The following is a 27,136-nucleotide window of genomic DNA, read 5'->3' on the forward strand; positions in this document are numbered from 1 at the left end:
ATCGGGCGACATACACGGCTCTTAAATAAGAAAGAATGCATGAATATATAATTAATATAATTTACTTATAATATAATGACACAATCAGAATGAGTCAATACTCTGTACATTATACGCGTATAATACCGAGTTAATACATGCATTAATTGCATGTATGACTGTGTTCTGGGTATTAACAGAAGGCGTGTGATGTGGCGTAACTGGGTGTGTTTCTGGGTGTTAACACCTGAGTTGCTTTCTGACACTCAGGATAAATACAGCTGACTGTCCCACTACAGGCCAACAGACATCCACCAGAAGCCCGACTAGGTTAAAAAGCAGAGCTATTCTAAATGTAAGTATATAAGACAGTTGTGTTATTATTCGCAAATGCTTAATTATATTTAACTATGCATCTCTAAAACCATAATTAAGGGTGTTATTTGTCTAATAAGTTAGTGTTATACTGGAAGCTAACTGCATATTTAGTAGCGATGTATAATATAGTCTTTACTGTATAAGCAATATTTGTGGGACATAATTAATATAGAAAGGCTTATGGCTGGGTCATAACAACCATTGTTATCTGACATGTGCGCGCAATTAGTCACGGGTGCCGTATAATGCGGTTTCCTGTAGGTGTGTTCACGGTTGGTGGTAATTTCTCTCTGAACAGTTGCGCTACTCTCTGAAAAGTAGGTGTTTACTGTTTTATTTGCGGTCTAATATTATCAATGCCTGTAAAGCATATTTTTGTAACGTAGTTTTAAACTGTATTTATTGGCGGCGCAGTTATAGATAAAACTTATCCCCTATTTATTTAAGATGGAAACCCAATACCCTCGCGAGCAATGCAGCCCCCTTCTTGCAAGCACACAATTAGGTATTATACGCGTATAATGTACAGAGTATTGACTCATTCTGATTGTGTCATTATATTATAAGTAAATTATATTAATTATATATTCATGCATTCTTTCTTATTTAAGAGCCGTGTATGTCGCCCGATTGGCGCAATAATTTCATAACGCAGAATTATGCGCGCATTGAAGCCGTGGCGCCGATAGCCGATAATGGGCCTGCTCTTCATCTCATCATGGGTAATTAGGAGCACCTTTTTGCTTTTAGATAGGGAAAAATGTCATTGTAACACGGTACAAAGATATTTATCTTTCATGTATCACATGTAAGAAAGCTAAATATATATATATATATATATATTATCTATGTTAATATATAGTGTTTATGGCGTAAAACTATAGCATCTATTAACTATTGTATTACACAAATTATGGCATAATAAATATATGATTAAATTAATAAAACAAATAATAGCGGTAGCCATCAATATAATACTGAATTATTAATATATAGCGGCATAAGTCTTGCTATATTAATTTACACCGCAAATATGTTTATACCGTAAAACTATATTATACTATATCAGTTGCTTTAATCCTTTGTATGTAAACACGAACTACGCGCAATTTCTCATACAGATACTGACACGGAGACATCTGACGATATGGCTGAAAACTGGTGTGTTCCCGAACCACGCGATACGCTGGGTTCAGACGTGGAGATCATAGATGTCAAGAACCCTGCAACTTCAGCGAAACCCGATGCGCCTAAAAGACGCGGCAACTCGTTACGCCGATGTTTCAAGAATAGAAAAGGTATCTGTTCACTTGAAATACAGTCGATTCTCACTTTTGTGTAATACTCATATTTACTTACAGCTGCTAGCTAACTGTCAGAAAATTCATTTTTGAATATATATATATATATATATATATATATATATATATATATATTCTTCTCACCGCTGCAGTTTTGTGTAGAAAATCAATTCTGTGTTCGCTAATCGTTATATTTTTACTTACACCCGCTAATCTAGTTGCCCGGAAAATACAGCTTGAAAAAGAGAATATTCCCGCCTCTGCGAGTTTGAGCATTGCGCCTCCCGTTAAACCAGGAGCTGATGTGGGACAATTCCCGCTTCATACTTGTAAGTATATATCTGGACTGCTCTATACAGGTTTATGTAAATATTGTTACAATGATTTCATGGCTACCTGTCCCCATTAACTTTTCAAATATTACGTATGATCATAGCTATGCGTCGCCGTTTAGCTTTTCCAATTTTGCACCGTTTCGCGGCTAACCGCCACTTGTATCTTTTCTTTTAGATACGTCGCCTCTTCAACAACGAGTTTTGCACCGGCGTAATTACGACACTGAAGAGAATCAACCACAAAGAGCTAATACGGCGGTGCGAACAACATCTCTCTCGCCCATCTGTGTTGTGGATCGTGATGAATGCTACGCTGCACCAAAACAACCCGGGAATCCAAGCCCCAAGATTTCACATCAGAAATATACGAACGTTTCAAGAGAGAAACGTGCAGCGCCGAACGCTAGGCCCCGCATAACTCGGCCCGCCAATAGCACAGGCGCCATACCCCAAGTTACGCCTGAAAACAGAGAAATTGAACAGCTCTCCGAGGGTATGTGGTCACCCACAGAGCCCCTCAATATACCTGTGTGCCAGACTGTGCAATCTGCAGATACTGCTCTTGCAGACTCTTCTAGCGTTTTTGCCCCTGTATTACCTCTAAAGAAACGAACCGTATCCCGACGCCGTGTAGGTAGAAAGCAGAAAGTTGCTGTACATACACCTTACACAGGTCGTCCTTCGTGGGATGCTGACCATGTCAAAATGTTTACTGACATGTCTGCGCAGTACGCTCAAAGCAAACTCGCACAGATGGAACTAAAATCTTTCTGCGATACATATGAAAGACTGTTAAATGCGTGTCCAACACCTGACATTACCGAGGAGCTGCGTGCTTTCAAACTAAATCACCCCTGATAAATCTAACTAAAGTCTTTTAAATCACATACAATGGTTGTCATTTTTCATAATATGTGCGTGTTGTGTGTTGTGTGTATTTGTCAGGCTCCGTCCTTTGTTCAGCGTGTCGTTATCAGATTCCGCAAAGATGCATTTGTCATCATTATGCTGTTAGCTAACTTAAAATTTGAGCTGTTGTTTTATTGTGAGAAATAATTACACTGCCATGTAAATACACGCCTAAGGTATACGCAGAATTATAGATAGCGGCGCCAGCTGGGAAATTAATTGAGAAACGAGTCCAGTGGTAACGCGCCGCGAGCTGCAGTAATTCAATATAAAATGACTATTTTCATCATGTGATAAAATAATGCAGAATTAAAGAAAGCTGGAATAATATATGTGGCTGTGTCAGCGCTAAAATAGAAAAATGTTAGTAATTCAATATAAAATGGCTATTTTCAGAATTTGACATTACCGCTTGCTATAGCGTTATTTTTATAAACATCTGTTATCCCCGAATCAAATTAACAATAGCAGACATGTTGTGTTATAAAAGCATAAATAAAACTGATAGAAATGCACAAAGAGAAATGTTATCCCAGAATAATTAATATGATATTCTGCCATCTAGTGGCCGTGATGGGTAATTGGTTATGCTACACATTTCTCAAAGAAATGTCTTTGTAAGCCAACAACGAAATTTTACACAAAAAACAAGAAAAACAGTAATACATGTGCAGCAGTAACTTAAAATGTGTTCCCAGAATCAAATTACCAATATCAAACATGTTGTGTTATAAATGCCTGAATAAAACTGATAGAAATACACAAAGAGTGCAGAAGTGTTATTTCTATAAAGATATATTGCCCGGTTTCTTATGTATGTCCAGTTATTTTCAACAAAACAAGGATAGAGTCAAATTATAGACAGCACATCCAAAGTGCATAAAGATAATAACATAAATAAGTCCTAAATGTCTATTTCTTGTGTGTGTGTGTGTGTGTGTGTGTGGGTTCTGTGTGTTTGTTGTGTGTGGTTCTGTGTTGTGTGCGTGTGTGTGTGTGTGTGTGTGTGTGTGTGTGTGTGTTTGTGCCTGTCTGACCGCGATTTTACACAAAAATATTAAAAGTCTGTATATGTTAGATGTCTTTGTATAAAAAGGAGTCAAATTATATGCAGCACAGGCTCCTGTAAAATTAATAGTGTAAAATTAATATGTGCTAAAATAATGTAGAATTAATGAAAGCTGTAATAATATATGGGAATGTGTCACTTTTATATTCGTATAAAACACAACGCTTCTTACATGACAATCAAACAACAAAAACAAATGAAATGTGTTATAAACCATGTGTAAAATAAATACACGACTAGGCTATATTTATAAACATGTGTTACCCCAGAATCAAGGCCACAATAACTTTTCTTTAAGCCGCTGACCCGCAGTTGGAACTAAAATCTTTCTGCGATACATATGAAAGACTGTTAAATGTGTGTGGGGCGAAGAAATATGTGTTACATGCGTAGTGAATTGCAAATATATTCTGAAGTGTATGGCATTTTGAGAAATGTGTGCGTGTTGTGTGCTGTGTGTATTTGTGTGTGTGTGTGAGTTCTGTATGTGTTGCGTGTTCTTTACAGAACCATAAACTTATAATAGCAAAATGTTGATGCCGACAGCCGCGCACAGATGTATTTTTGCATTATTTCACAGTGCCTGATGAGTACCGGATGCATGGTTGGTTGAGAAGCGCCCGTGGGTGCAGAAGTGTTTGTGGCCCGCATATTAATAAAGTACAAAAAATCCCTGACCTATGTGGTCAGCATATTAATAAAGTGCAAAAACATGATAACATAAGTCCTAAATGCCTAATAATCGCATATTAATCATAAATAAGTTCTAAATGTCTATTTCTTGTGTGATGTATGTTAATAAAGTGCAAAAATCACTGACCTATGTGGCCCGCATATTAATAAAGTGCAAAAATCCCTGACCTATGTGGGCAGCATATTAATAAAGTGCAAAAACATGATAACATAAGTCCTAAATGCCTAATAATCGCATATTAATCATAAATAAGTTCTAAATGTCTATTTCTTGTGTGATGTATGTTAATAAAGTGCAAAAATCACTGACCTATGTGGCCCGCATATTAATAAAGTGCAAAAATCCCTGACCTATGTGGGCAGCATATTAATAAAGTGCAAAAACATGATAACATAAGTCCTAAATGCCTAATAATCGCATATTAATCATAAATAAGTTCTAAATGTCTATTTCTTGTGTGTTGTATATTAATAAAGTGCAAAAATCACTGACTTATGTGGCCTGCATATTAATAAAGTGCAAAAATCACTGACCTATGTGTTCAGCATATTAATAAAGTGCAAAAACATGATAACATAAGTCCTAAATGACTAATAACCGCATATTAATAAAGTGCAAAAAACATAACATAAGTCCTAAATGACTAATAACCGCATATTAATAAAGTGCAAAAAACATGATAACATAAGTCCTAAATGCCTAATAATCGCATATTAATCATAAATAAGTTCTAAATGTCTATTTCTTGTGTGTTGTATGTTAATAAAGTGCAAAAATCACTGACCTATGTGGCCCGCATATTAATAAAGTGCAAAAATCCCTGACCTATGTGGCACGCATATTAATAAAGTGCAAAAACATGATAACATAAGTCCTAAATGCCTAATAATCGCATATTAATAAAGTGCAAAAAACATGATAACATAAGTCCTAAATGACTAATAACCGCATATTAATAAAGTGCAAAAAAATCCCTGACCTATGACAAAAAGCTAATATAATATAAACCAAAGATATAAAAAGAATGCTGAATTTTTACTAAACAGGTTGCTGCAGAATAAAAATGTCACAGCATGGAATAATAATGCTGAATTTATTTTCAAAGGATCCGTAATACCAGGGTCTAACTTACTGGATTTGGTACGTAGTACAACGCAGAGCCATGCTCTGAACAGTAGAAATTTACCGCCGGGTTGGGATTCATAGTATTGAAATGTCTTTGAGATGCTGTTTTATTGTGAGAAATAAATCTTTTTAAATTTTTTACAATATCGTGTCTTTGGTTTTTATTCGTATAAAACACGCCGCTTCTTACTTGTGTTGTAACATTGGGTCATATTATAACTTGTGTTGTGACATTGGTGCATATCGCTTCTGTGTATATAAGGCAACCACAGCTAACTTAAAATTTGAGCTGTTGTTTTATCGTGAGAAATAAATCTTTTAAATTTTTTTTTTTTTTTTTTACAATATCGTGTCTTTGGTTTTTATTCGTATAAAACACGCCGCTTCTTACTTGTGTTGTAACATTGGGTCATATTATAACTTGTGTTGTGACATTGGTGCATATCGCTTCTGTGTATATAAGGCAGCCACAAGGATAAAACCTGCTACAATGTGAATAAACACAACTTGCAATGGCCTCAGTAGATAACAAATAACTTTGCAGATGCCATCTTCAGGACACAAAAAAGAGAAAGCAAATATCAATTCAGGTACAATACAAGTACAAATGTGTTATAAAACAAAGTTCTGCTTCACAAAGATCACCAAACAGCATGAGTTTGTACAAAAATATCTGACCCTCAGATAACACAGCTGTTTTCTGAGAAAGCTAATACAAAAAACAAATAACCTCAGATGCCATCTTCAGGACACAATAACTTTTCTGTTTGTGAGAATAAACATTTATGGGGTACGCAAATACAACAACAATTGCTTGACCTAGGTGCTATAAACCTCTGACCCACAGTTAACCTAATTTAGGTAATGTTCACCATTTAGTTAGTGTTTGAGAATACTTTTCACATAACAGGATGTAGGATTGCATACAGAAACATCAGCCCTATTCACTATATGGATACACTGTGAATAAAACAAAAGCTTACAGAATCAAACTCGGGGGCTACGTATAAAATCTATTATAAAACAAATGAGAAAGGTGTTATAAACCACGTGTAAAATAAATACACGACTAGGCTATAATTATAAACATGTGTTATTCCACAAAATACGGGAATAATATCAAAACTACAACAAATTAAACTATATTAAACTATATCAAAAGGGGAAATCAAACAAGGAGGGACAGCTGGATACCAGCCGTCAGACAAGGGGAGGGGAGGGGTTACACATTTTGATACACTTTGATAGGGGCGGGGCACCTGTCAGATTGAGTTTGACGGATCATGGCTATTATACACTACTCCCGCCAGATCAGAAAAATATTGTCGATGTACCGGGGCCACAAAATGACCCGATCCATTGACGAACACCGAACCGCCGAGAGGAGGTCCCTCTCCCACAGCCCCAGGAACATATTGCATAGGAGGGCACACAGGCCGCTCCCATGGCTGTTCCCTTGAGCTGTAGGTAGAAGGAACCATTGAAGACGAAAAAATTACGTGTCAAAAGGAAGTCCAAAAGTTGTAAAAGGAATTATGTCTCTTCCTGGGAGAATTTTGTCATGGAGAGATAGCGTCCAGCTGCCTTTAGCCCATCATGGTGCCGAATGCTCGAGTAGAGGAACTCCACATCACAAGTGACGAGATGCATATCCTCATCAATGTGTATGGAGTCCATTCTGCGTAAAAATTCAGAGGTATCCCCTAGGAATGATGGAATCGTCTCAACCAATGGTTTAAAAAATGAGTCAATGTATTTACCAACATCCTCTTATCAAGCTGAGACTGAAGTTTATTTGAAGATTTGCAGCAGAACAGTTTCATGGAAAGTCAGTGAGACAAAGCATGCAGGCATGAACAACTGTCCAGACAAAGTAACGTAGGGATATCTGGCGATGGTGTGGCCATGGTCTGGAAATAGTGTGGCACGGTGGGAGTCTGGTGGTGTGGCACCAAACAACAGTAACAGGGGCTTTTTATACATGATACAGACAAAGAAAGCACATTGCAGCAAGAGGGCGTATACATGATAACATCATGGAGTCTGGGAATATTCCTTCAGCCTATTGCTATTTTTCAGACGTATTTAACAAAACATAGGCGGAGATCCTACCAACGCATCGCCCTTATGACTGTCCGATAGACCTTGTTCCTGTTCCCAATCTGCACATAGACTGAATCCTCGGCAGGCCAGGTGGCCCTTGTTCTTCGCTCGGTTTGATTTTGAGCTTCGCTTTCTGCCTGGAGATAAGAACTTCAAAGCCGATGCATTGTCCAGGTCATTCCAGCCAGTGGATATTGAGGCACATCATCGATCCTGCCCGAGTCATCACGGTTGCTCCCGTCTCTCTCACCTCATTGCCTCCGGGTAAGACTTTTGTTTCTGTAGGGAGCAGGAGACGCGTTTTACTTTGGGGTCATGCCTCCAAACTGGCAGGGCATGTCAGTTTCAAAAAGACTCTCCGCTTGATCTCTCGCCACTACTGGTGACGGGTACAGGAGGGTCTGTGAGTTCCTCCTGCTCTCTGACCTGACTGAAACTTGGCAACTCAGAAAACAGGTATTTATTCTGCTGCTCCAGCTCCCAACATTGCTGTTTCTGTGAACAAGGCAAGGTGTCCGCCACCTTAACATCTTAACATACGACTCTGTGATTTAACCCCTAAATCCCATTGGACGTACTATCCCATCAAAGTGACCTGGGACTTAATTCCCAGTGACGAGATAGTACGTCCAGCGCGATCAGCTGCGCTCACGGGGGGAGCGCGGCCGATCGCGGCCGGGTGTCAACTGACTATCGCAGCTGACATCCGGTACATTAACCCCCGGCACACTGCGATCAAACATGATCGCAGTGTTCCGGCGGTACAGGGAAGCATCGCGCAGGGAGGGGGCTCCCAAGTTCCTTGGGAGGTCTAGTTTCCAATATGGGGTCACTTGTGGGGGGGGGTTTCCTACTGTTTGGGTACATCAGGGGCTCTACAAATGCAACGTGACGCCTGCAGACCTATCCATCTAAGTCTGCATTCCAAATGGCGCTCCTTCCCTTCTGAGCTCTGCCATGCGCCCAAACGGTGGTTCCCCTTCACATATAGGGTATCAGCGTACTCAGAACAAATTGGACAACAACTTTTGGGGTCCAATTTCTCCTGTTACCCTTGGGAAAATACAAAACTGGGGCTAAAAAATAATTTTTGTGAAAAAAAATTATTTTTTATTTTCAAGGCTCTGCGTTATAAACTGTAGTGAAACACTTGGGGGTTCAAATATCTCATAACACATCTACATACGTTCCTTAGGAGGTCTAGTTCTAGTTTCCAATATGGGGTCACTTGTGGGGGGTTTCTACTGTTTGGGTACATCAGGGGCTCTGCAAAAATGCAACGTGACGCCTGCAGACCAATCCATCTAAGTCTTCATTCCAAATGGCGCTCCTTCCCTTCTGAGCTCTGCCATGCGCCCAAACGGTGGTTTCCCCCCACATATGGGGTATCAGCGTACTCAGGACAAATTGGATAACAACTTTTGGGGTCCAATGTCTCCTGTTACCCTTGGGAAAATACAAAACTAGGGGCCAAAAATCATTTTTGTGAAAAAAAAAAGAATTTTTATTTTCAAGGCTCTACGTTCTAAACTGTAGTGAAACACTTGGGGGTTCAAAGTTCTCACAACACATCTAGATAAGTGCCTTAGGGGTCTACTTTCCAAGAGCTCTGCCATGCGCCCAAATAGTGGTTTATCCCCACGTATGGTGTATCAGCGTACTCAGGACAAATGGTACAACAACTTTTGGGGTCCAATTTCTTCTCTTACCCTTGGTAAAATAAAAAATTGGGGGCGAAAAGATCATATTTGTGAAAAAATATGATTTTTTATTTTTACAGCTCTGCATTATAAACTTCTGTGAAGCACTTGGTGGGTCAAAGTGCTCACCTCACATCTAGATAAGTTCCTTAGGGGGTCTACTTTCCAAAATGGTGTCACTTGTGGGGGGTTTCAATGTTTAGACACATCAGTGGCTCTCCAAACGCAATATGGCGTCCCATCTCAATTCCAGTCAATTTTGCATTGAAAAGTCAAACGAAGTTCCTTCCTTTCCGAGCTCTGCCATGCACCCAAACAGTGGTTTACCTCCACATATGGGGTATCGACGTACTCAGAACAAATGGTACAACAACTCTTGGGGTCCAATTTCTTCTCTTACCCTTGGGAAAAGAAAAAATTGGGGGCGAAAAGATCATATTTGTGAAAACATATGATTTTTTATTTTTACAGCTCTGCATTACAAACTTCTATGAAGCACTTGGTGGGTCAAAGTGCTCACCACACATCTAGATAAGTTCCTTAGGGGGTCTACTTTCCAAAATGGTGTCACTTGTGGGGGGTTTCCACTGTTTAGGCACATCAGTGGCTCTCCAAACGCAACATGACGTCCCATCTCAATTTCAGTCAATTTTGCATTGAAAAGTCAAACGGCGCTCCTTCCCTTCCGAGCTCTGCCATGCGCCCAAATAGTGGTTTACCCCCACATATCAAGTATCAGCGGACTCAGAAAAAATTGTACAACAACTCTTGGGGTCCATTTTCTCCTGTTACCCTTGGTAAAATAAAACAAATTAGAGCTGAAGTAAATTTTTTGTGAAAAAAAAGTTAAATGTTCATTTTTTTTTAAACATTCCAAAATTCCTGTGAAACACCTGAGGGGTTAATAAACTTCTTGAATATGGTTTTGAGAACCTTGAGGGGTGCAGTTTTTAGAATGGTGTCACACTTGGTTATTTTCTATCACATAGACCCCTCTGTGTATCATACAATTATTAGGTTCTGTAGAAGGACGTAGATCTGGGGATTTATTATGATGGAATATAGGCTGAACTGGATGGACAAATGTCTTTTTTCGGCCTTACTAACTATGTTACTATGTTACTATATCGAAGAAATTTTACCACAAGCATGAAGTACAATGTGTCACGAGAAAATAATCTCAGAATCCCCGGGATCCATGGAAGGTTTCCAGAGTTATAACCTCATTATAGCTGAGCAATCTTTATTAGTGAAATTTGAACAATCAGATCAATGTCCACAAAACGTCTTGCGAGGACTCTGCACAGAGCACGGACAGGTGTGGCGCAGAATGGCAGCATTTTTTATATCTTCACTGGTTATTAATATCTTTACCACTATTAGAAAACTCTTCCTGTTCAGTACTATGAATGCTGCTTATATGTGGAGTTTTTAGAGCTTATTTTTCCTGTTTTTAAAAAAAAAATATGTATATTGGCTTCTTTAAATAAAAAAAAATAATAAAAATATTAAAAATAAATATAACCAGTGTCTGTAGAGGCTGAAATGAACAAAACAAATAATCACATAATAAATAATAATAATAATAATAATATTTAGAAGAATAAAAAGAATAAAATTCCAGTACAGATTTTTTTTTGTCACCTTAATAATAATAAAATTAATTTAAAAAATCCATCAAAAAGTCAAATTCACCCCAAAATGATACCAATAACAATTACGAGACAAGATCCCACATTAAAATACAAAATATGTCGAAAAAAAAAAAAATTTCCATTTTTTTTTAAACTTTCGTATATATATATTTTTTTTGCTAAAGGCATATAAGCGTGATATTGTCGTGATCATTCTGACCCGCAGATAAATCACCAGACTTTTTTCATTGCATAAAAAAGACTTTTTCTTCACCCCACCAAGCCTTTTTTTTTAACTGTTTTTTTTTCCCCCATTACATTAAATGGTAAATAGTGGCATTTAAAACTGAAAAAAAAAAAAGGAACTGCTGGAAGATAATTAAAAAAAAAAGTCATGGATCCTAAAAGGAGGTAAGGTAAAAAAAAAAAAAAAAAAAAACATGACCACAATGTTGTGCCCAAAAAGCAGAAAAAAAAACAGTCATGTAGTTCCTCCATGTTACCTGCAGGTGTCAATCTTGAGTCAGTTTGCAATGGTAACTGGCTTATAGCACAGCGAAGCCCTGTAGTAATAATATGACAGAAAATTAGAGATTCTCTAGTATCCGATATCATCGATTAAGTTGAAATATCGACTCACCTTACAGATTTATGAATACTTTTCCTAGTTCGTAAAATCACGTTCCCACACTGCCCTACTTAAAGATGGCTTCCACGTCCTCCACAGGGCGCGCCCTGAAGCCACGCCCTTCGCCTGCTATCTCAGCGAGGAATGTAGATAACCACGCCCTGGACGTTCTGTGATTGGTCAGCGCTGCTTTCGGCACCGCCTTTCTCTGCTCAATGTGGTCGCAGCGTCGCTGTGTGCAGGGCAGTAGAAGGCATGGCGGCACCGAGGCTGGTGCATGTTTGCGGGACTTGTGAGGAGCGGTGACCGACGGACGCAAGTGTAAGTGCTGCAAAACGCGACATGGACCCTCCGGGGACCCGTTGTTGTTTTTGTTTCTTTTTCTTTTAAACTCTTTTTCTCTTTGGTAGTCACTTCTTGGGGAGGAAACAAAGGAATTCCTTCAATTTTGGAAGGGGAGACGCTGATCTGTGCCCTCCAAACGTATACATTGATAGTTGCAGCAATCTCTTTAAGTGTGTAGAAAGGATAATTCCTCTAAATTCATACACCACTGCTCCTCCTGATCCCCTTCTAATTATTATTTATGCTATTTAACCCCTAATATACCACTGTGCTGCCCTACTGGACACCGCGTTTTTTTTTTTGCTTCACATTCCAATGCAATATTCTATTATAACTTTTTTTTTTTATTATGTATCATGCAGTAATTTAGAGCCCATACCCCCCCAAAAAATACGATAAAGGTTTAAAAGTTGAGGCTTTTCTTGTAATATTTTTTTCTTTTTTTTTTTGTAACAGATAAGGGAAAAACACCTACAAACCCAGCTGCTGCAGAACATCTCTGTAAACGGAGAGACCCTCCTTTTGGTGATTAAAAATTGCCTTTTTGGTTCGAGGGAGTTGTCAAAAAATCTGCTCATCAAGGGCTGCGGGCAGCTGAAATCCCTGGTGATCGGTGTAGAGGTGTAGAATTGCCCTGCACTGGCCACTAGTGGAGGATTGTGGTGTTACATAGACATATATGGGCGGGACGCGTCCGCCAGAATTAGGTTTTTTTCTTTATGGGGTCTTTTTTTGGGACTAAGAAATAGTTAATGACAAATGGTAATATTGTCTTTTTTTGGTGGGGTTGTTAACTTACATTAGAATAATTTTATGTTTTTGAAAAAAGAAAAAAAAAAGTTAAAGGTCTATACAGGGTGGAGAAATTGGACCATACGGAGTGTTTTGACCGGTTAAAGGGTTAAAAGATCGTCCACGCCAATGATCAACGAGGATCTGGCTCCGTCTGATCAACTATCCATGCCTGGCTATGGAGTTCAGAGTCGGCCCACTTTTACTTAGCGGCTCAGGTTCTTAAAGGAGACCTTACCTATATAATTACTATATACATATTATGGACATGGGTTTGTTTTGATGTTACTACCACTTTAAGGGTTTTTTTTTATTATTATTATTATTATTTTTTACCCCTGATTATGATTTCATGGAATGTTTGGATATTTTATTTAAGTATGATGCATGGTGGGATTCTCTACATATCTGTTGTTCATGTGATCAGACCCCTCTTAATAGTCATGGATTTTATAAGCTTTCCCTATAGTCTGTAATATTTTATTTTGATTTAAAATACAATTACACCCCCCCCAAAAAAAAAAATCCAAATATTAAAAAAAGGATAGTTTATTTTTATTTTTTTTTAAAAAAGGGGTCTATTTGGGGGCAACTTGGCCTTTTTAGTATTGATGTTACCTGTGCTCTATAGTATGCAGAAAGGGATGGGGGCTTCTGACCAGCACAGTGAAGTGTATTATATGGGGGTGGGGGAGGGGTGTTAGAGTTTTTTATTGCTCTGCCAGGGGATCTAAGTGTTAAAAGCATCAGGGGACATTGTCTGCTCTTCTGTTCCCCCCCCCCAGGATGCCGTCTGCTCTCAATTACAGATTGGGCATTCCTTAAGAGGTTCTTGTAACAAACAGTTGATTTTTCTCCGGAGACTAAGTAGATTTTTTTTTTTTTCATATATTATTATTATTATTTATTTTATTTTTTTTATTCGTCATGTAGCTGAGCTCACATTAAGGCAGCCTCTACTCTGCCTGAATTTTTTTTTAAATTTTGTCTAGACTTTATGGGGTTAAAAGAGATATATATTTTTAATTTTTTGTAAAAATGTGTTTTTCTGTGAACGCACGAGCGTAGGAAAGATGGCGCCTCGCTCTGCATACTGAAAAATTAAAAAGCAGTTTATGAAATAAGAGAGAGAACTATGCATATAAAAAGTGTGCAGTTCCCCCTCCTCCATTTCCGTCCCTGCAGAGATAAAGTAAATAACAAAACGTGACTTATTTCCTCTTTCGTTTTGATTTATTTTTGTGGTAGACATATGAAAAAAAAGATTCCAAATGTAGTTTGTATTTAATTAAAGAAAAACAAAAAACTAATGGTAGAAAAAGGAAAACCCTTTTTTTATGCCCCTGATAGGTCCATTAAAGTGTGTTGTAGTTCTTAATGTCACCTGCGGAGGCGCTGTTGGGAAATTGAATACTTATGTCTGGGTGTCATCTTGGTATACAGTTGATCGTCGGAAGACCCATCAATTAGTTACAATTTTTTCTGGTGGTGAAGTAAAGGGAAAAAAAAAACAAAAAAAAACCCAACAAATTGGAGACAGAAGGTTTTGTAGAAGTTGGAGAATCTTATTGGATAAAATTTTTTATCTAATAAAGGCTTCAGGACCGGATCAATGTTTTTTTTTTTTTTTTTTTTTTTATGGCTTTTATAATATTTCTAAACAAAACTGTGCAAAAGTACCAATTTGCAGATTTACCGTCCATGAAATCTTTTAATCAAAGAATTTTATCCAATAAGAGCTTCTTTAACTTCTTGTCTAGACGTTAAAGAATCCCTTATTAGATAAAAAAATATAATGCTTCTAAACAAAACTTTGTAAAAGTACCACATTGAGTTTTATACCGGTCCTGAAACAGTTATCAAAGAATTTTATCCAATAAGGGCTTCTTTTACTTCTTGTCTAGATGTTAGAGAATCCCTTATTGGATAAAAATTGTGTTTGAAGAATAGGGCAGGTCTAATGTTCTCTAATCTAGATACAGTATATTATGAATATTTTTGATGGGACGTTACGCCTTCTAATGTTAAGGATATTAATATCCAATGGAGATATAGAAAATGCTGACTTTCTGTACCACTCCTGTCCGTGCTGGGTGCAGAGTCCTCGTAAGACGTTTCGTGGACCTTGATCTGTTTGTTCTGATAAGCTAATGAAGATTATTGCTCAGCTACAAATAGAATCATAAAAGGCAATGACTAATGCTTGAACCTTGAACCAAAAGGTAATGATTGTAGCTTTCAGCAATGATCATAAAGATAAGCAATTGTCTATATAAGCATGTGTAACTCCCTTAATAAAGAGAGCTTCTGCTTTTGACTGATGTTGACCGTTGAGTTGTGGTTATTCTCCGCGTCCATCCATTTGATATCTGATTTGGCAGAGGACAATTAAGAGGATTGCACACCCCTCAAGTGTGCCACCAAATCACTAAGAATGTGAAGGAGATGTTTTTGGTTTTCCTCTTGGGAGTTGTCTATTTGATGTCCTCTCATTGTATGCAGCCCTTTTGTGTTAATCTCTTATCATGCGATGAGTATCGGGAGGGAAGAATGGGAATACTGTTGATTATTCTTTTAGGATAGCTGCAGAACAAACCCTGAGGGGATGTAGGTAGATAAACCTGTTTATCATGTATAGAATGGAAATCTATTGTTTGGAGGGAGGAGATAAACTTCTGTGGTAAGAAAAGATAAATCAGGAATTGTTTGCACAGTTGGGTGAAAGGGGAGAGATAGAACCATCTGGTCAATTTATGGCCCTAATTTGGGAAACCAAAGAAATATACAAAAGTCTTCTCCGGAGACGTGATGGTGAAGAATCAAGTCAACTAAAACAACTATCCTTTATCTGATTTTCCCACAACATGCTTAATCAATGGTAGTCAGCTGGCTTTTACTCCAACTGGTTTACCTTATGTCCTCACAAGAACATTGCCAGAGGGGTGATCACATTCTTTAGTCAAAAAATGGGGACATTTGGCTATGGAACAGATCCTGAAGCTTGGAGAAATGTTCTTCTGGTCAAGAATTAAAATTATAATTGAGCACCTTGAGAAGATGGGATAGGGCCGAAAGAGTCAGGAGAATTCCAGGTTTTACCAAGTGAAGGACGACGACATCTGAATCTGAGGTATAAGCTTCTTTTATTGCTAGCAAGGAGACACGTGACTGGTGAAGTCAGCAGGTTGTCTCAAGCTAATACATTTTGTTCACGCTTCTATAGGCAATACAAGGTGTCGCTAAGATACTTCATGTTCGGCAGTGTGAGACTTGGTCTAGTAGAAGGCTATAGACTCTTTAAGTCTCTTTAAGAATACAGGTGCTGTTTAGTTTCGAGACACTTCTCGGAAATTCAGCCGTGTGTGTCCGTAGACCATAGAAATAGTGCCTGTTTTTGGTGTTTTCCAGTTGCACTATATGATTTTTTGATAAATTATTTATTTTCTTAATAGTTTTCATACCAGGGTTGTGAAGTCTGTAAGCCAAACCTCCAACTCCTCATTTTCCCTGACTTCCGATGCCACAGCACTGGTCACTACTGAGCATGTACCTAAAGTGCAGCACAGATTCATCTCCACTGAAAGCTTAGATTAGGAGCAGATAGGACATTTCATAACTTTCCCAAATTCTTATGACAAAATGGACATCAGATCCCGCATTGAACCTCTACCTAATTTATATTTTTTTAGGAGTCGGTCCATTTTACGCCAACTATACGAATCTGACTCTACAGCCCTGTTTCACAGTAGTATTCTTTTACTGATGTATGATGTCTAGCCTTTAGCTCGCCACAGATTTTTGGTGGTATGGTTTCGAATAGTCAAGCCTGAATCTATGGGTAGGTACCACATGCTGGATGGCGGAGTGCTTGGTCAAAGAGCTAATATACAAATCGCAAAAGACTAGCACCTACCCATAAACTCAGGTTTTAAAGCGAGGTATTCATATCTATAGACTTCAGCCTAAAAGAGGTATTTACACTAGGCACGTAGGTTCCTCGCAGTTCTGAGACTGCCTTGTCGCTGGTTGCTGGGCATGCATGAATTGGCCAAATTATGTGCTAAGCATCTCAACTTTTTCTTATTATCCAGTGCATTATTGCTATTCATATTTCATATTGACATGCTTTAGCACTTACAGAAAGCAACTTCTTATGTTTAATGTATATGGAGGTGGCTGGTCCTAGTATGCACCTGATCACACTAGCTTGGAAGTGCCAGTCAGTCTTTTGTTATTTTAGTATTAGACATTCATTCGCTAACAATGTGGAGAAATTGAGCAGATGTTTCTGATTCATGTCGTAACTTTTTGGCAGAAGAAGGCTACAGTTGTTTTCGAAAGTCTGCTTCTTGTCTGAAAACATTTTGTTTGGGCGTGCATGAACCGGTGGAAGTTGGCCATGAATCAGATGTCTCTTGGATGAAATCGAGTTCAGTTTGAAAAATACAAAAAAAAGTCTTTGGTACGGGAGGTTAAGATCATGGACATTGATCTTAGATCGTTGGCAGAACAGCTAAGGTGAAAAATTGATCTAGGAAGGTGAAGCACTTTGATAAACCTGGGGGTTGTCGTATAGATATTTCTTTAGTTTCAGGTGGAAAACAGTATTTTAGAAACGTTGCAGGGGTGATATGAAATAGAGGAGGCACTCTGAAGGCAAATCTTCTGAGTTTGCCCACTTGGAGCCATTTAGAGAGGACGTAGGACTAAACTGAGGAACCCAACATCAAGGGGTAGGGACAATGTAGAGTCAACAAATAAAGTACGATCGGTTAGCTGCTGGAAGAAGACCAAGAGGGACCAGTATCTTTATGGCCAATAGTGGATAATATGGAGTAGGAGTTGGGAGTAGACCGTATCGGCGATGAACGGAGATCCAGAAAAATCAATGAAAAGTTGTGAGATCAGTAGATCAGATGACTTTGGTAAGGATGAGGATACCCAATAATAAACAAGACTTCCAGAAGACAACCCTGGTGTCTAACTGTTTTTTATTCTTCATAACTTGGGTGCCTTGGCTTCCTTGAGAGAGGTGAGATCCCAGCTCTCACAAAGTTGTGGCTCAAAGCTTGATTGCGAGAGTAGCGGGTATTTAGTTTGGAAATGGTGAATAGTGACTGACACAGGATGGGTCCAAAATTTATTTTCTTTTCGGGAGAGAAGGCAGGCAAATTGTTCAGTCTGAGATGAGTCAAAGGGGTATATTATCCCGCTGAAGGGCCTCCAAGTAAGTCAGCGACAGGATCTCTTCCTTTTTTTTTTTTTTAAATTCTTTATTTAAGTTTACAATTAACAGTAATAAAACAGTTAACATTCACTCTCATGTCAAGAAATACAGGTATTTGTCATTATATAATATGTCTAAGGATATTCATGGTAGATGGATTAAACGTATGCATTCCTTAGACAGTGAAGACAATTGAGCTTACAGAACTTAGAACAAAATTTCAGGACTGCAAAGAACTAGCCCTAGATACATTACAAGTTATGATAAAAATTTGTAAGGCTAGAAGGTGAGACGGAAGGACTAATTTACTGTGGATAAAATTGAATTCAGATGAGGTGGAGGAGGAGTGGATGGCAAAGAAAAAGGCTGGAACGTGCAGAAAATAGTCGGGACGGTCATCGCGTCTTGCTAAAGAAAAGATAAGTTGGAAGGGCTAAACAGAACTCTTGGTAAGGAACTAGTAGATGAATTCTTCAAGGGGGGTCCTCCGCCCCAAGTCCAAGAGTAGGGGACAAAAACGCCTCCCACGGAAGCCAAGAATCCTTGAATTTCTCGTGAGAGCGTGCCTCCCAACTAGATAATTCCTCCAAACGATATAAGTCTTGGACTTTGAGGATCCATTCTTCCAGCGTTGGGGGAGATGTTTTTCTCCAGTATATTGAGATTAAGTGTTTTGCGGCCGCTAATAAAATGGGTAGTAAGTCGTGTTTCTTTGGGTTAAAAGAGGAAGAAGGAAGAGAGAGCAACACCTCCTGGGGAGTTAGATCCCGATCCATCAGGCCCATATCTTGTAAAGATATATTTACATCTGCCCAAAATTGTTTTAATTCCGGACAGAGCCAGAAAATATGCGCTAAGGACCCCACATATCGAGAACACCTTCAACACAGCGGGGAATCCACCAATCCCAAATGAAACAATCTTTCTGGGGTATGATACCACCTGGAAAGGATCTTAAATGCATTTTATTCAGTCGCCATGACAGCACAACGAGAGAGGGGATCCGCCCTTCAGGGACAGGAAACCTACAGACATAAAAAGGGCGGTACCTCTCTCCCACATCAGTTGGTTTCCTGTCCCTGACAGCGGAACCTCTTCAGACAGGCCCTGAGAAGAGGGTCGAAGCTAAGAAGATATCCCCACTCCTGGCAGGCCGGTGCAGGTAGCGGGGGGTCCCCTACCTCGGCCTGATCAGGAGGCAGGAAGCACCACACGGCAGGGGGACTGTTTAGTGTAGGTGGCGGCAGGAGGAAGCAGCCTCAGTCATATAGGCTGGCTTCTATGGTGGCCATAAAGGAGTACCTGGGGAGTGCCGGGTGACGCGCTGCGCTGCTGGGTTTCCGGAGGCCGGTCGGTGCTTTGCGGGGGTGACGCGTTGGTCCGGTGGATTGCCGCTGCCGTCCGGGTACGCGTGGGCGCCGCCGCCGTGTCCGGAAGGGGCGTGTCCGGATGACGCGGCGGGCGACGCGGCCGGGCATGCGCAGTGGAGCCGTTCTCCGGCTAATGGCGGCGCCCAGCTGCGGGGACGTCGGGGCTTCGGGGGAGGGCAGCGCAGTGCGAACAATGGCCCCCATCAATCGAATGGCTGACACCTGGGATTCCCTGCTAACCCCCATCCGGGGGCGGTACCTTGGGGGCATTATTTAAGGCTGCAAGCTGGGATGGCTGATGTTCCTTGCCCATTCCATTATGGAGTCGCCAGAAGGGACTAACGGCAGCCAGCAGCAGCAGCAACAGCAGCAGCAGTCGGAAAAGCCTCGGAAAAGCTCCCAGCGTCGGTCTAGTGGCAGTAGCCGCACTGGTGGAGCTAAGGAGGCTCGAGTTTCTATACCAAAGTCCTCAAGCCGTAAGGATTTGCCGGCTACGAAGGACCCCCCATCTACGGTACCACTCATTACTGGCGGGGTAAGTGATCTTCGTGAAAGTTCACTTAGTGATGGTTATGTTCCCCTTGTCTTTTCCTCTCTCCTTACTAGGGGAGAAAAAGTTCGTCTAAAGCTAAACATAGGCAGTGTGCCGAATGCGCAGAGCCGCTTCCGGATGGGCGTTTGAAAAAGTTATGCAAAACATGTATCCAACGCCTGCTAGAGGAGGAGGCTCCTGATCTAACCTCTACAATAAGAGAGATGGTTAGACAGGAAATTAAAAGTTCTGTGAGATCCAGGTCTCGGGGAACGGAAGTTAGAAAATCCTCCCCTTTATCTGATGTAGATTCGGACTCGGGTGAGCTGAGCTCAGGGTCCCTTCCGTCTACTTCCTCCTCTGAAGATCAACAGTCCAGTCAAGCCTGCTTGTCCCTGGATAGGGTTAACCATCTAGTTAAAGCAGTTAACAGTACAATGGGGATAGAGGATACCCAGTCGGAATATTCCATTCAAGATGTTATGTTCAAAGGTATTGAGCGGAAGTCCCGAAGGGCCTTTCCAGTGATTGACAAAATCAAATCACTAATCTCAAAGGAATGGAAGAAACCAGAGAGGAAGGGTTCGCTTCCGCCAGCTTTTAAAAGAAGATATCCCTTTGAGGAGGAGGCTTCATCCTCATGGGATAAAGTTCCGAAACTAGATGCGGCAGTCGCTAATGCGGTCAAGAAAACATCTCTCCCCTTTGACGACTTGGGAAACTTGAAGGATCCATTAGATAGGAAAGCTGATACCTTCCTTAAAGGGGCTTGGGAGACTTCAGCTGGGTCCTTGAGACCAGCTATAGCAGCCACCTGTACCGCTCGATCCTTGATGGTATGGTTAGGTCACCTCGAAGATCAGCTCAAAGATAAAGTCCCTAGGACAGAAATATTGTCCTCTATGCCTATAATCCAGGATGCAGCAGCTTTCCTTTCGGACGCATCGGCAGACTCGGTCAGGTTGGCCGCCAGGTCCTCAGCGTTATCTAACGCAGCCCGAAGAGCGTTATGGATAAAATGTTGGCCAGGGGACTTACAAGCCAGAACAAAGTTATGTGGCATTCCCTGTGAAGGAGCTCACTTATTCGGACCGGTCCTAGATGAGCTATTGGAAAAGGCGGGGGATAATAAAAAACGCTTTCCCTTCCTAGGAAGACCCTTCTACAGAGGAGACTATAATAGAGGATGGTCTAGCCGCAGAAGGCCATATAGAGACTAACAGAGAATCTAACAGATACGACAGCAGCAGAAGGAGGGGTAAAGGATTTATGTTTAATCCTTCACGAGATATTAAAAAACCGCAATGACCGCAATTTATGTTGACACCTGTTCGTTCCTCCTCTACAGAACAGTTGGCGCTGGAGTCTGAGGTCCGGGACCTCCAACGGAAGAAAGTTCTAGTCAAAGTCCCTACGGGCGAGGAAGGTAGGGGGTTTTATTCCCCTCTGTTCCTGATCAAAAAACCTGATGGTTCATATCGCACCATTATCAATTTGAAAGGCCTGAACTATTTTTTGTTGATACCCTCCTTCAAAATGGAGTCGGTCAAGACAGCAATAAAATTACTCTTTAACCATTGTTTTATGGTAGTCTTAGATCTCAAAGACGCCTATTACCATGTTCCAATACATGTAGATCATCAGAGGTTTCTTAGGGTGGCGGTTTCACTAGCCGGCACGATAGAACATTTTCAATATCAGGCACTTCCCTTCGGAGTCGCAATCGCACCCCGGGTGTTCACAAAAATCATGGTGGAGGTTATGGCGCACTTGCATGAACAGGATATATTAATAGTCCCTTACCTGGATGATTTGCTAATTGTCGGTCATTCAGAGTCGCATTGCAAAGACCAACTACAGAGGGTCATGAGTGCGTTACATGAGTTGGGCTGGATAATCAATGTCAAAAAGTCGCGTCTTCAGCCCCTAAAAGTACAAGAGTTCCTGGGATATGTTATAGACTCTAATCAGCAGGAATGTCGCCTGCTGGACGCAAAGGTTGCTAAGGTTAAGCAGTTGGTCACCAGAGCAATAAATAATCCCTTAGTGTCGGTCAGAAGTGCGATGTCGATCTTGGGTTCTCTTACGTCCTGTATCCCGGCGGTTCTCTGGGCACAGTTCCACACAAGGACTCTACAATGGGATGTGTTACACAATTCTTGTCGTCTGAGCTCACCTCGACAGTAAATTTACACTTTCTGCGGAGACTATACATTCTCTTTGTTGGTGGACTCACACTTCGAATCTACGCAGGGGAGTGCCTTGGATAAATCATGTGTCTAGAGTATTGACTACGGACGCTAGCCCCAAGAGGTGGGGGGCTCACTTAGGAGAGGATTGGGTTCAGGGGCTATGGCCTCAGTCTGAACAGGACTCTTCCTCCAACTTGAAAGAGTTGTTGGCGGTAAAACATGCATTAAATAAATTCCTTGTACCCCTACAGGGTCGACACGTCAGGCTATTATCAGACAATCGGGTAACTGTGGCCTACATTAATCGTCAAGGTGGCACGCGATCCAGTTCATTGATGGAGGTCGCAAATCATATCTTTCAGGTGGCCGAAGTACATCTTCTCTCCCTGACATCGCTTCATATAAAAGGAAGTATCAATACCAAAGCAGACTATCTAAGCCGCAACGTACTCAGACAGGGAGAGTGGTCGCTAAATCCAGCCGTCTTCAATCAAATCATTCAGTTATGGGGTTGTCCAGAGATAGACCTTTTTGCCAGCAGGGGAAACAAAAAATTACACCAATTCTGCTCCCTAAATCCAAAAGACAACCCATACGCTGTGGACGCTCTACTGATATCTTGGCGCTTCAGGCTCGCATATGCTTTTTCCCCCTCTTAATCTAATTCCTTTAGTTCTAAGGAAGATTCGGGAGGACAGGGCCCAGGTAATCTTGATAGCCCCTTTTTGGCCCAAGAGGGCTTGGTTTCCTTGGCTGAGGAAGATGTCTGTCTGCCAACCATGGATCCTGCCAGAGCTACCAGATCTGCTCTCCCAAGGGCCAATCCTCCATCCTCAAGTAGCCAACTTACACCTAGCGGCATGGAACTTGAGAGGTCCTTACTGAGGGGAAAAGGATTCTCTCAGAATCTGGTAAATACACTCCTTAAAAGTAGGAAACCCTCTACAACGAGCATTTGTTAGAGTGTGGAGAAAATTTCTATCATATTCAGGGGCTCAAATTGACCAAAAACCATGTATAAACCAGATTCTCGAATTTTTACAAAAAGGCCTAGAGATGGGCTTGGCCACAAGTACTCTTAGAGTTCAGGTGTCAGCGCTGGGGGCACTATATAACCTTAACTTAGCCAGTAATCACTGGATTTCTAGGTTTTTTAAAGCAGTCACTAGATCTAGACCGATTATTAAACAAAGGTTAGTCCCATGGGACCTAAATCTGGTACTCTCTGCCCTAACACAAGCCCCATTCGAACCCATTGATTCCATCCCTGTAAAAATCCTTTCAATCAAAACAGCCCTGTTGGTTGCACTTACATCGGCTAGAAGGGTTAGTGATCTGCAGGCACTCTCCAGACATCCACCATACATGCAGGTCAGGGAGGATAGGGTAATATTGAAGCCCGATCCCCTATATCTTCCTAAAGTTGCGTCAAAATTCCACAGAGTACAGGAGGTAGTCCTACCCTCATTTTGCTCTAATCCTGCTAACGATAAGGAACGTAGTTTTCATTCCTTAGATGTAAGAAGATGCCTCCTTAAATATATTAGTGACAGATGCCTGGAAAAAAAGACAACTTCCTGTTTGTAGCCTATCAAGGGGTGAGAAAGGGTCTTAGAGTATCTAAAAACACTCTAGCCAGGTGGATTAGGGAGGCGATCTCTCTCGCTTATACCGCAGGTGGCAACGAAGTTCCAGATGGTATAAAGGCACACTCCACGCGAGCCGTAGCATCTTCCTGGGCGGAGAGGTCAGAAGTATCGATCGAAGACATATGTAAGGCGGCCACATGGTCTTCTCCTTCTACCTTTCTTAGACACTACAGATTAGATCTGGGTAGTTCCTCAGAACTTACGTTTGGGAGAAGAGTGCTGGAAGCTATTATCCCCCCCCCCCCTGAATCTTTCGTCTCTGAAAGTCTCTCGTTGTGCTGTCATGGCGACTGAATAAATACGTACGCTACTCACCTGGTAGCAGTGTTTTTTCAGGAGCCATGACAGCACCCTTAGATTCCCTACCCTAAGTTTTGGATGTTTCAACACCCTGTTGGTTTTGCGTTAAATTCCATGTTCACTGGCATAATAAAATGTATTTATGTATATGCTGCATCTGTGTTACTAACCAAGGTGGTCCTCTCATGCTCTGGAAACAACTGACGTGGGAGAGAGGTACCGCCCTTTTTATGTCTGTAGGTTTCCTGTCCCTGAAGGGCGGATCCCCTCTCTCGTTGTGCTGTCATGGCTCCTGAAAAAAACACTGCTACCAGGTGAGTAGCGTACGTATTTCCTGCAATAGGATGCATCTGGAGAACCCATGGAAATTGGCTAGTACCCGCTGAGTTTCATGAGGGGAAAGCGTCAGACCCAACTCCATCTCCCAGGAAGAAAGATATAAGGGTTTAAATTGAGTTGAACTTTTGAGGAGGTTCACGTATAGTTTAGAAACCAGTTTAGTGATTGGAGTTTTCAACCTCACTAGCAAGTCAAGCCAGAACCAATCCGCAGATTGGTTTATCTTAGTTCTAAACGTGGTCATTATACGGTGTATATGATATTTCTGGAGGAAATTAGTAGGTTGTTTTATGGCACTGATCGGCCAATTATCAATGCAAGGTATTCGGTTTGAAAGGAACTGAGAAATTGGGGCGTCTGGTAGGGATGTCCAGAGTCCATAAATGTCTTCATAGGTAGGGTCCACCAACCATGGGATGATCTTAATTGGAATATTTTCTAGAAAATGGCAATACGGAAGCTGGTTTGGTATAAGGGAACGTTTTATGGATAGGGTGTTAGACAGGATCTCATTAGATTTTATGCGTGTGCAATTAAAAGACGACCAAAGATAGAGATCAGCTTCATCCCCTAGTATAGCAAGTTCTAGATTTGTATTGAGATTTTCTGGATTGGGTTTTACCAGGTTAAACCATCTAGCAATATGTATGGCTTTGTAATAGGTTTTGATGTCTGGAAGGCCAAGACCGCCGCTACCTCTAGGAAGAGAGAGAATTTTAAAAGGGAGTCTTGCTCTTTTGTATTTCCATATAAACTGGGAGAACAGTTGGTTGGCTGAATGGAAGAATGAGTTGGGAAGGGATATGGGAACCATGTTCATGGTATAAAATATTTTAGGGAAAATATAAGATTTAATGACATTTATTCTGCCCATCCAAGATAAATAAGGTATGTTGTAATTTTTTAAGTCCGTTTGAAGCCTTGTCAGGAGGGGAGTATAATTACATTTATATAGGGAGGAAGGATCAGCCGTTAGATAAACTCCAAGATATTTTAGTTTCTCTGAAGGATCTCTTCCTTTTTAATTGCCGACCTCAGGTATTCTCTATGGGTTAGGTACCAGAAGGGAGAAGAATAAAACGGCAAGACGCCAAAGCAGTTGACTGTATGAATAGTCTGTTTATTACTGGATATTATCATCTTTTATTGGGTTAAATCAAAGGAAATAGAGATATTACACAATGGTTTGGCAGAAATGAGTTATATAATTGCTTGTCAAACACATCCTGGGGCGCAAGATGGATTACGTGTAGGAATGTGTGGGAACTTACCATATGTCAAGATGGCTCTGTACAAAAGTTGAATTTCCCACAAAGAATTGGGCTGAAACCACGAGAATTGTGGGCTGACCTCAAGATAACCTTGGAGCAAACTACTTGTCCCTGACTGTTTCTGAGAATTTGGGTAGAACATCAGGCCAAAGAATGTGCATGGGTAGACACAGATGATACCCACATATGGGACCCAGGATATTCCTTCGTAGAACTTGTTTTTCCTCATTTTTTTAGGATAAGGCGTACAGTGACCATTTCTTTGACACCAGTAATATACAGAGTTGAAAACCGGTCTTTCCGGGACCAAAACGGAGCACTTATCATGTAAGCCTTACCGAAAAGTGGGCATTTTAGGTGTTTTGTAGGGAGGAGTGACTTACATGACCCCATAAATTATGAAGATAGTTATAACAACATGTTTAATGGCCGGAAAAAAAAAATACTGACCAAAATCCTGGTTCAAATATTTTCATGTGATAAGTAGTGACAGCTGGTAGTTTCAAGACTACTCCGGTATGGGAGGCATCATGGGTTTTCAAAGGCAAGGCCATTTTCTCCTTTCACGTTCCTGAAGGAAAAACCCGATAGGATGGGTTGTGTTGGGAATCTGCCTTTCCTGACTTTGATCAACTCCATGCACAAATTTTTATTGTTTGAGCTGATTTTTAATTCGAAAATCACATAAAGCAAAACCACTGGAGTAAAATGGTTAGATGCTACAAAGAAGGGATTTCTGCGCTTCGATGATCCTCCGTGTTCACCCACACACAGATCAGTTCAGTAAGGGCAGCTAGAGTTATGGACACTCGAATAATTCAAGGAAAACTCAGCTTCTTTTTATATTTCCTTGTATGCTAGTGAAAAATGCTAAAAAGGCAATAAAGCCTCCTGCACACTGATAAACTTGCTTATCAGTTTCCCCCTATCTTGAGTGGAACCTTTTGTTTAAGGGTTAGGAGGGTAAAAATGTTAATTAAATGTTAACCCTTAAGGTACCTTCACAATAAGCGAGGTCGCTAGCGAGATCGCTGCTGAGTCACAAGTTTTGTGACGCAACAGCGACCTCAGTAGCAATCTCTCTATGTTTGACACGTAGCAGCGACCAGGCCCCTGCTGTGAGATCGCTGGTCGTGTCGGAATGGCCTGGACTTTTTTTTTTATCGTTGAGGTCCCGCTGGGTAGCACACTTCGCTGTGTTTGACACCTTACCAACGACCTCGTTAACGACTCGGACACCGACACATAGGCGTGCATTTGTGTT

General features: G+C 40.8%; 2 protein-coding genes across 2 annotated transcripts in view; both read left to right on the top strand.

The window, feature by feature from the left end:
- The first annotated feature begins 747 nt into the window (after positions 1–747).
- On the top strand, positions 748–3,813 carry LOC138675239 (uncharacterized). Its single transcript, XM_069763288.1, has 5 exons — positions 748–862; positions 969–1,079; positions 1,479–1,655; positions 1,877–1,987; positions 2,169–3,813. Exons 1-5 carry the CDS (start codon positions 805–807, stop codon positions 2,849–2,851), a joined length of 1,140 nt encoding a protein of 379 aa, XP_069619389.1. The 5' UTR covers positions 748–804; the 3' UTR covers positions 2,852–3,813.
- An 8,262-nt stretch (positions 3,814–12,075) lies between these two features.
- Positions 12,076–27,136, top strand: part of RESF1 (retroelement silencing factor 1) — a 37,335-nt gene continuing 22,274 nt past the window's right edge. Inside the window, exon 1 of the mRNA XM_069763290.1 lies at positions 12,076–12,176. The gene's annotated coding sequence lies outside the window, so the exon portion shown is untranslated. The remainder of the gene's footprint in view (positions 12,177–27,136) is intronic.

Source organism: Ranitomeya imitator, chromosome 4, assembly GCF_032444005.1.
Source record: "Ranitomeya imitator isolate aRanImi1 chromosome 4, aRanImi1.pri, whole genome shotgun sequence".
NCBI lineage: Eukaryota > Metazoa > Chordata > Amphibia > Anura > Dendrobatidae > Ranitomeya > Ranitomeya imitator.

Excerpts from the sequence above, each read along its gene's own strand:
- LOC138675239 (XM_069763288.1), top strand. The coding sequence starts at position 805 with ATGGAAACCCAATACCCTCGCGAGCAATGCAGCCCCCTTCTTGCAAGC. Across the intron at positions 863-968 it reads TCTTGCAAGCACACAATTAG|AGCCGTGTATGTCGCCCGAT; the intron begins GTATTATACGCG and ends TTCTTATTTAAG. Across the intron at positions 1,080-1,478 it reads TGCTCTTCATCTCATCATGG|ATACTGACACGGAGACATCT; the intron begins GTAATTAGGAGC and ends TTTCTCATACAG.